Raw genomic sequence first — 10109 nt, 5'->3', positions numbered from 1 at the left:
GCGTGGTGCTGACAACACCAAGTCAAGGGTTAAGATCCCCTTACCGATCATCTTTTAAAAATAAAATAAAATAAAATGGTTTTCCTCCTGTTAATCTGTCCATTGTCAATTTATCTTATAGACTCAATTATTGAAACTTCAGAAGGTAGAGAGAAATTTTTCTCTGCCATACAGTAATTTGACAAATGTCATATAGCTTGGAAATAGTAGAGGTAGAACTAGCACTTATGGCCAAGCAATTTGACTCTTGAGTCCATTTCCTTAGCCACAGTGCTCTACTGCCTGAGGTAGTGATTAAATCTGCCTAGAAAAATCCATGCCAAACCCTAGATTCCTAATCCACTGAGGATTCTCCACCTCTCTGCAGGGCTGGGCACCCAGAGACCTCTGAATCCCAGGGCCAGCCTCTACCTGTAAAATGAAGAATCTCCGTCCACTGTTTGCAGATGTAGATCTGGACATCTGTGCCCCCAAGGGCCAGGTAGGTACCACTCTGGTCAAAAATCAGTGATTTCACCTGCCAGAACCAGAGAGAAAGAAGGTTACACCAAGGGAACAGAAACTATGGCATGACTGGGGATAAACAGAAGTAGTTTAGATTCATTCAGTAAACAATCAACAAATGAGGAAGAGAAGCAACAAAGAGAGCTGGGGAGGAGGGGGGCACACCTCAAAGTTGTTATCCAGCTGCAGTGTCTTAAAGTTCTTAAGCTTGCGCAGATCCCAGAGCTTGACAGAGGAGTCATCAGCTGCTGTAGCCAGGTAGTAGCCGTTCTCAGAGAAGGCAATGCTGGTGATGGGGCCTGAGTGGCCAGGGAAGTTGGCCACATTGGTGCGTTCCTACAGTTGGGAAGTAGGTAGTAAAATATGTTACCCACTGGTCACGGGAGGAAGAAAATGGGGCTCACCTAACTCCTACCTCTGAAACGCTCTAGCCTGTCCTTCAGGGAAAGACAGCTAGCAGGAACAGCAGGGGTGAATGGCCCAGGGCCTCCCAGACCACATCCATCACACCACACATGCACAGCCAGTATCTCTCCACCCTCAGAACAACCCCAGGGCCAGGATCCATAGGCACCTAATCAGCACTGCATCATCACAAGAGCTTCCTCCAACCCTGGGCCCTCCAACCCATGTCCTACCTTCAAGTCCCAGATCTTGATCTGAGAGTCCATAGTTCCTGTTCCAAAGATGAGTCCATCAGGGTGGAATTGCGCACAGGTGAGAGCTGTGGAGAATGGGAGATGGACTGTGGTCAGAGCCCACTGGGGAGAGACTAAGAGCAGCAAAGGTGGGCTCCTTCTTCACATTCTTCACCATGCCCAGTACAAAGCCTGGCACTAGGCAGGTGCCGGTGGAAAATGTATCTTTAGAACAAATAAGCAAATGACTAATTAAAACATAAAAACAAATAATAAACAACAAAGAAAAGAGCCCAGTGCCTCTGAGGCAACTTACAGCAGCCAGAGGTCTCATCTGTCACCTTGGTGAGCACACGCCCTGTCTGGATGTCAGAGAAGGCCCAGTACTGGGGAAAAAAAAGAGACAACGTAGCCAGTGAGAAAGTGGGTCCCCAGGTTCTAGTTGGCTGTTCAGGAAGACAGAGAGACCCTGGTTTGGCAAACCAGCTCCTCCCATTCTCCCTTGGGGTTCTGGGGAACCAACTGGGGTTGGTTAAGATGTTCCCTCCTCCCAAGATGTTCAAGCTCAGGAACCAGCAGGCCTCTTCAGGGCACTGGCTGGGACCGCACCTGGTCATCAGAAGAGCTCAGGAGATAGTCACCAGTGGCGTGGAGACTGAGGCCTGTCACAGCACTCTCATGGGCCCGAACAACCTGTACGCAAGAAGAATTCGGGACCGACCAAATCCTGATGGTGGCATCTGGGGAGGCAGAAAATACCAGCTCCTAAAAGGAAAGCAATGAGGCAGAATATGAGAGACAGAGAAGAGAACTGGACCACAACAATTTCACAAAAGGGACTGGGGATGGCCGTGACTACCAATAATTGTCTCTCCATCCAGCCCTGCCTGCTCTGCCTGGAACCACCTATCCATTCAACGATGCCCCAGAGGGCCAGCCATAAATGCTATTAAAATGATAAATCAAACAGCATCAGAGCTTGCGGAGGCCTCACCATCTAGCAGTAAAAAAATAACTGTAACAGAGAGCAATTTCCCACCCAGTTTCCAGGACCAAAAAGAGAAATGTGGCTAGTACAACTGAGGAACTGTATTTTTAATTTAAATCTAAATAGCCACATATAGCTAATGGCTACTATACTGGATGGCACAGGTCTGAACAGTACTGGGTCTGGGAAGCACTGTAACGTCACATGCCAGTACATCCCTCACTTACAGATTTCAGGGGGAAGTGAATTTTCCAAAAGACTTAGGGCAGAGGGAGAACTTATATAATGTCACTAACCAATTATTTTGGTTTGTTAGGACAATAAAAGCCATAGGTAAAAAGATTTCAGGGGGAAGTGAATTTTCCAAAAGACTTAGGGCAGAGGGAGAACTTATATAATGTTAATAAACTAACCAATTATTTTGGTTTGTTAGGACAATAAAAGCCATAGGTAAAAGTAACTGCCATCTTTTATCAACACAATTTCATAAGAGACAAAACTATAACACCAAGTAAGCAGGAAGACAGTGCTTTCAATCTGAATGTTTAGTTTTATGAAAAATTCACCATGTTATTCCTATACTTATCATTTCCCTAAGGTCTAGGGGAAAAGTTGACTGTCTGGGAGGCACTGATCCAACCACCGTCCTGCAGTCCCAAAACAAACTGTCCTAGGCTTAAAACTCAAACCCCATATACCATGTTATTCCTATACTTATCATTTCCCTAAGGTCTAGGGGAAAAGTTGACTGTCTGGGAAGCACTGATCCAACCACCGTCCTGCAGTCCCAAAACAAACTGTCCTAGGCTTAAAACTCAAACCCCATACGAAAAACAAACAAACAAAAAAACCACACAAACAAACCCCAAATCCCATAATATCATTAATCTGATCTAAAGAGTTACCTTTACCTTCTAAACTAGAAGTTCTCTTTCTATTTTAACCCACACCACTTTCAACAGTTGACATCAAGTTTTTATTCTGCCCCCAAGGGGCTCATGAGAACGTGATTACATGTCTTCCTCAGATTTCCTGTGAGTCAAGATTGTGTTAAGGTTCGTTTTCTGTAGTTTATATCATTAATGCTGTACATTTTTTCTTTTCTTAATATAAAATATTTCAAATATGCTTTGTCAAACTATACGTCTCCTTTCTCCCCTTGGTTTGAAAACCACTGCTTTAGGAGGCCCTACATAGAGTAAAGGGAAATACCCATGACTCCAAACAGAGGCCCCTCTAAATATCCACTCTTGAAAGTCACAGCTCTTCCTCAGTCCCACTTCACCAAGGAGACAAGAGCAGAGTGAGGGATTGGTTTTGGAACCCTAAACCACAGGGCTCAGGAAAGAGGAACTGCAGCTGGCTAGGAAACTCCTTACCTGGGAAGGGTGAAACACCACACTGGTGACCTTCTTGGTATGACCTTTGAGGGTGGCCAGGATCTGCTCAGAACTCTTGTCAAAGACAACAACATTTTTATCTGCCCCACCTGGAGAGGACCCAAATAATACCAAAAAAATGAGTCAGGCCTACCCAGGTCCTTTTGCTGAGGATGACACTTTTGTCCCCAGGCCCATGGACAGGACAGGAACATGCACCTTCCCCTGCCACCCCTCTCTGTTTTGGCCAGCTAGGCCAGGCCCAGACTCTCACCAGTGAGGATCTTGTTGGTATCAGAGGGGCAGAGGTCCAGCGCGAGTATCCCAGGAATGCTGGCACTGTGCAACCCCTTTGTAGACAGAGCCACACCAAAGCCAGTCACAGACAAATCACAGCAGGCTACAAAGCCACACAACTCCCCCACTGCCACCCCCAGTCACCCATCACCTGCAGCCCAGGGAACAAGAGCTACTTCTATCCCAAATCCACTGCACTAGGCTTTCTGTCTGGATGAGGTAACTCCCTCACTGCATTACTGGGAACCCAGAGCTGGGTAAAAGAGAAGCCCTGACAACTCAACAGCCAAGGCAAGAAATAGGGCCAGAGGCCCTGGACAGCTTTCCACTCCCTTTTCTCCACGCCAGGCCAACCCCACCCCAGAAACAGCTTGGGAGGGCCTGTCTCCAAGTTAGTGGGGACCCAGCCACTCACCACATGGGATGCCACCTGCCGGTATTTGCTGAGTTCTTCTGGCTTCACCAACTCCTCAGGCACAGTCTTCCCTCTCTGAGAAAATGAAAAGGTCCCCCAAGAAAAGCAATAGTGAGTGTAAGATTCAGCCACCTCTCTTTCTCCTACAGGGTCAATCGTCTCCCCCAGGGCCAACTCTCCTCCTGGCTCTAGAAGAGGACTCACCTTCTTACGCTCTGTGGTTAGCACGGTGGCCTTGTCTTGAAGCTGGGGAAGACAGAGGGGGAACAGTTCAATGTGGGACAAAGGATAATGCCAGAATAATGGCACACTGGATGCTAGCCACATCTGTGCTTTCAAAAGCATCACCAAGAACTTGTTATCTGCCAACGTCTTTGCTAAAGGCTTGCATGCAGTATCTTTTTTTCATTTGCCCAAGGTCACAGAGGTGACAAATGGCACAGCAAGGATATGAACCAGGTCAGTGCCATCCCAGACCAGGTCTATGCCACTAAGATGAGAACTCTGAAGCATGTTGACAATTGGAACTACTCAGAAAGACAATAATTATCAAGCCCCAAAAATGAAGATTCTGTGCATACAACAGAGCACCAGACTTGGTATCAGGAGCCCAGCTCTGCCTCTTATGAACTGTGTCTTTGAATCTGAGTCTCAGATTCTCCATCTGCAAAATAAAGATGATAATTCCTGTCCTGTCTCTCTCATAGGAAAAAGCGTGAAAACATATAACAAAGTGGTTTAATATCTGCAAAGAATCCCAATAACAATAAAAGCTAAAAGTTGCACTTATCAGTAGTTAAATCTTTTTAATTCCCACAACAAGCCTATAAAGTAGTACTATTACTCTCAGTTTAGAAAAAGGGAAATGAGACACCTGCAAAGAATCCCAATAACAATAAAAGCTAAAAGTTGCACTTATCAGTAGTTAAATCTTTTAAATTCCCACAACAAGCCTATAAAGTAGTACTATTACTCTCAGTTTAGAAAAAGGGAAATGAGACACAGAAGGGTTGGCTAAGTAAGCCAAGATCATAAAGCTTGTAAGTGGGTGGCATCAAAATACAAACCCAAGCAATCTCGTCCCTGAGTCTATACTCTGCACCATTCAACTCTACTCCCAAATGGACAGGATTTTTATTCACACTAGCCTCAGGCAGATGTTGAAAAATGAGGGCCCATCAGCATTCCCACCAAGTGAGAGCAAGACTTACCTTCTGGATAATCTCAGGGGTCATTCCCACCAGCTCGCCCAAATCCATTGGCTCGCCTGCACCCTGAAGAGAAGACGGGTGAGGGTGAGAGAGGAGCAGAATGCCCAAGACATCTGCATAATGAGAGTTCTCCATGGGCAACTGTACACAAATGATCTGCTGGCAAGGGAGGGGGCACACTTACCACAACACTTGGCTGTGAGCTTGGCACAGCCTGGGGCACGATGAGACCAGCCTGCGGTTTCAGGGTAGCCAGAGCTGAGAGAAAAGATAATATTAGAAATGGAATATTACAAAGCAAGACCAGCCCAAAGCGGGGCATGGCGGGGCAGAGGCCGCACCTTCTCGGGCAGCAGTGACTTCCTTGGTAAGACGGGCAATGACACGGCAGGCAGCATCGTGCTGGTACAGAGCATGGGACAGCTCTTGGCGGGTTGTCTGCAGCTGCTGGCGCAGGGTGAAGCTGTGCAGCATGACTGCATCCTGGGAGAGGGAAACACCATTGTGAGGGGGTCGATGCGTAGCAGGGAGCACCCAGCAGAGTCGGCCCTTGAGAAGAAGACACTGCCTCCTATCCCACAGCCTAGACCAATGTTAGTGACCCAAATAGCCAAATGACCCTAAACGTGCTGGCAGACACTCCTGAGCTCCTACCCCACAGCAAACACTGGACACAGTGACAGAAGTGGAAGCCAGCTCTTTCCCATGCATCTTCTCTAATTTACCGGCAAATCATGGATGTCATGCCATCACCTCTCTAAAAGGGAATAACACTGCTGCTGCTACTGCTGCTATTTATTGATCACCCTTGTTGTGTCAGGCACTGTGCCAGACAGTCCCTCAAGATGTAATCATTCATTCATTCATTCATTCATTCATATTTATAGAGCACCTATTACATAGCAGGCTCAGCTCTCAGTGCTAGGGATATACTGATAGATAAAACAAGTCCCCAATGTCACCAAATTTATACTCTAATTTTGTCCTACTCCTCACTAAACCTTAAGAAAGGCATGAATCTATGTTCTACAGTCAGGAAAGCCAGGACTCGGAGACAGAGCAACATGCCTAAAGTCACATGGCTAGTGAGCAATGGAGCTAAGAGTGGAACCCAGATCTGTATGACTTCAACAGCCAGGCCCCTCCTGTGATATCACCCTGCCCCTCAAAAAAAAAAATAATGCTCCATCCTTCCCACTCTCAAGTCCTAGTCCAGTGAGGCATTCTCTTTAAGTAGGAAAGACATTGATTCTCTTCCAGGAACTCACCCACTCATCCTGCAAGGCTTTCAGAATGGCCGGGATGCTGGTGGCTGAGGGAGGCTTGGGCCGGATTGGGTGAGCAACTACCAAGAGAGGGAAAGAGGGGATGAAGAACCACAACCTGGGCCAGCCCATAGCTCACTAGGGAGAGTGTGGTGCTGATAACACCAAGGCCACAGGTTCGGATCCCATATAGGGATGGCCAATTAGCTCACTGGGTGAGCGTAGCGCTGACAACACCAAGTCAAGGGTTAAGATCCCCTTACCGGTCATCTTTAAAAAAAAAAAAGAACCACAACCCAAGGGACTCTTCTCCTCCTCCACCTCTTTTCCCTTTAACCATTAACAGACCACCATCTCCTCCTCCAATGCACTGGCCCCACCTCCTATCCTCTCAGGCTCTAAGCTAAGATGGCCCTAATCAAAAGCTGGCCAGAAGGCACCTTTGATGTCGATGAGCTGCTCCTCGGAGAGAGGCTGGTTGTTGATGGGGTCTGTTCCATTCTCTGCAATGTACTTCTCAATGAGCCGCCGCTCATAGACATGATTAGAGACAGGGGACACGCATGGGTGCTCTGGCACTTCATTGGAGACTGAAGAGAAAAGGAAGGCAGTGAGCTTGGGGTGAAAGGGAATGTTGGGCCTCCCCCTAACCTGCTGTTAGCCCCAACAAGACTACGCATGTTCACACCCAACTAACAGGAAGCAAGATATATGACACCAAGCCAGTTTTGTACTGGCCCCAGAATGCTTTCCAGCTATATTACTAGCTTCTCCATTAGTTTCCTGACAGACAGTCAACAAATAATTATTACACAACCACTTTGTGTCAGGCACCTGGAGAGCAGCAGTCAATAATCCCTGCCCATCTCATTTTTGAACAAAGATGGTTAGGCACCCACGACATGGAGATACACATGAAGCCACTCAAATCTCTGCCATCCATCAACTCAGTCTAAAGGACTAGACAAAGAAATTATAGTCTAAGAATACAGGAATAACAAACTCAGTTTGTCCTATACTCTAACAACATAAAATACTTCTGTTACCTCAGATGTGTGGGGATTTTCTCTCCACACACCAAATCTCCACTCCAAGCAAGTAGTCCTTCAGCAGCCCACATCATCTGGGTGCCCTCTAATTCAGTTCAATTCTGACACTATCTACCTGGAGATAGTGTTAGATCCCACAGGTTGAGGGCTCAGTCCAACGAGACTACCCCCCATGTCTGATGCTAATCTCAAGCTCCAGGTTATTTTACCTGTGCTTCTTACTGACCAAGTATAAATAGGGTTCCCACGATCCCCTCCTTGGGTTCAATTAATTTGCTAGAGCGGCTTGCAGAACTCGGGAAAACACTTACGTTTACCAATTTATTATAAAGTATATTACAAAGGATACAGATGAAGAGACCACCATTCTGAAGCTACACAGGGGTCCCCAGCCACCAGTCAACTCATTAATATACAAAAAGACATCACTTTGAAGTTTCCAAGGAGCAAAATGTGACAAGCACTACAGTAATAAAAAACATTTAAATGGTGTTTACTCAGGATTCTAAGCACTTTACATAGATTAACTCATCCTCACAACAACCCCAACAGACGTATCATTTACACGCTAGAACCCCTTGAGGATGGGGGTTACAGCTAGTCTCTGACTTCCAGTACAATGCAGATGCCCAGCAGGCACTCAGTAAACATCTAACGAATGAGTGAATGCGTGCAGGAGAGGAAGGATGGGGCTGGGGAATATAAAAGAGCTTCCTTACGACTGAAAGGACAGAATGAATATGAAAATCCTTTGCAAACTGTATTTTCTTCAATGTGAAGGATTTCTTTTTCTATTCATCATTTCCATTCCTTCCTACACCTTTTTTGATTAATGGAGAGGTTCTGAGAAGAGAAGGAAGCGAATAGAGAAAGAAATGGGAAACCAGTAATCTGATGAAATGACGAGGGAAAACGCCCGCATGCCGTAACGAAATACCAAAAAGACAGGCAATACAAGACATGGAAAAAGCAGGGATTCAGGGTCAAAGAACCTAGCTCTGTCACCAAGCTCTGCCACTTACTAGCTATACGTCATTAGATAAGCCCCACTCTTCCTGAGCCTCACATCCTCATCTGTGCAACCGGGATATTTATTTCTCCGTTAGGGAATTCTTGGGAGGAGGATGAGATGAGATCATAGCCTTGGAAGCGCGCTGTAAACCAATACGGGCTTTATAAATGCGCGATGTCTTTATTAGTCATACAGTGTAAGGTGGGGAGCCAGACACCTGGCTTCCAGCCCTGTCTCTGCCTCTAACTCTTTCTGTGACCTTCGCAAACTGCAGAAGCTCCGACGACACGAGCGAGACCTCAAACAACATTCAGTGTCATGCTCTCAATTTTGCAGATGGGCAAACTGAGGCCCAGAGCCTTGAGCCACATCACAAAGCCAGTCAGAGGCGGACCCTGGACGAGCCCTGGGGTTTCCTGACTCCTGCACCAGAGCTGTTTCCCCCGCACCTGCTCCCCTATTCCAGGCCTATTTCCACTCTGGAAAACGACGTGGCTGGCCTCGGTAATCTCTGCGACAATCAACCTGAGGCGCTATGTAAACTGCAGCGCACTGCGCAAATGCACCCCGCGTTGAGGAGGAGAGGACCCCCATGCTGACAGGCCGCCACTCTGCCTCCCGGGCGCCCCATTCCCGCCTCCGCCCCAACCCCGGCGCCGCAGCTGCCGACACACGCTCCCGCTCCACTCTCCGGCCTCCTGCGACCAGCGATTGGCCGCAGCCAATACTCACTGGAGCAGATGAGAGACATGGCGCAGTCGCCGCTCTCCGAGGCGCCTCACGCAGGGCTCCCGGACTAGAGGCTGAACCTCCGCAGGCCACTTCCGGTCTCCCGCTGCTTCCGGGACGCTCCGCGGCGAGATGGGAGCAGCCCGCCGAACGATGCTAGCGCAGCGCTTCACGTGGGAACAGGGCCGGTGGCACGCCTCAGCCTTCGGCACCTAACGGAAACGGCCCTTTACCAGAATGCAACCGGGCAGGAAAGGGCCCGCCACAGGACACTCGGCTACTTCCGGATAGACTCGGCTTGTTCCGTAAAGCTCTTCGAAGGCCCCGGACGGGGAGGGGTTCTGAAACTACATTTCCCATCATGCAGTGGGAATTTAAAGCTATAGCGATCAGGCAATACTTGTTTTTGAGAGAGGTGCTACACTGGACCCTGGGACTTTAGTCTTCAAACTTTCTCTTTCATGTGCGAACTTTTCTAACGAGCGTGTTAAAATGCAGACTCCTCGGGTCTGCCTTAGACAGTGTGAACTAATCACTGAGCCCTACGTGATTCTCAGACAAGTGTTTCTCGGGCCACCCTTGGAGAGACACTGCTGGGTGGCCCGGTGCAGAAAGCACAGAT

At 47.8% G+C, this 10109-nt stretch overlaps 1 protein-coding gene across 1 annotated transcript in view; it reads right to left on the bottom strand.

The window, feature by feature from the left end:
- Positions 1 to 9715, bottom strand: part of PRPF19 (pre-mRNA processing factor 19) — a 13799-nt gene extending 4084 nt beyond the window's left edge. The window contains exons 1-15 of the mRNA XM_008585607.1: positions 9491 to 9715; positions 7138 to 7287; positions 6701 to 6777; positions 5774 to 5915; positions 5617 to 5690; positions 5433 to 5495; positions 4426 to 4467; positions 4222 to 4296; positions 3784 to 3859; positions 3510 to 3619; positions 1752 to 1907; positions 1459 to 1528; positions 1143 to 1228; positions 670 to 840; positions 412 to 517 (exon numbers count right to left, since the gene is read on the bottom strand). Of these exons, the coding sequence (XP_008583829.1) occupies positions 412 to 517; positions 670 to 840; positions 1143 to 1228; positions 1459 to 1528; positions 1752 to 1907; positions 3510 to 3619; positions 3784 to 3859; positions 4222 to 4296; positions 4426 to 4467; positions 5433 to 5495; positions 5617 to 5690; positions 5774 to 5915; positions 6701 to 6777; positions 7138 to 7287; positions 9491 to 9509 (1417 nt within the window). The 5' untranslated portion in view covers positions 9510 to 9715. The remainder of the gene's footprint in view (positions 1 to 411; positions 518 to 669; positions 841 to 1142; positions 1229 to 1458; positions 1529 to 1751; positions 1908 to 3509; positions 3620 to 3783; positions 3860 to 4221; positions 4297 to 4425; positions 4468 to 5432; positions 5496 to 5616; positions 5691 to 5773; positions 5916 to 6700; positions 6778 to 7137; positions 7288 to 9490) is intronic.
- Between the last annotated feature and the right edge of the window lie 394 nt (positions 9716 to 10109).

This window comes from Galeopterus variegatus, unplaced genomic scaffold, assembly GCF_000696425.1.
Source record: "Galeopterus variegatus unplaced genomic scaffold, G_variegatus-3.0.2 Scaffold3640, whole genome shotgun sequence".
In the NCBI taxonomy this organism is placed as follows: Eukaryota; Metazoa; Chordata; class Mammalia; order Dermoptera; family Cynocephalidae; genus Galeopterus; species Galeopterus variegatus.
This window is presented reverse-complemented; position numbering and strand designations above follow the sequence as displayed.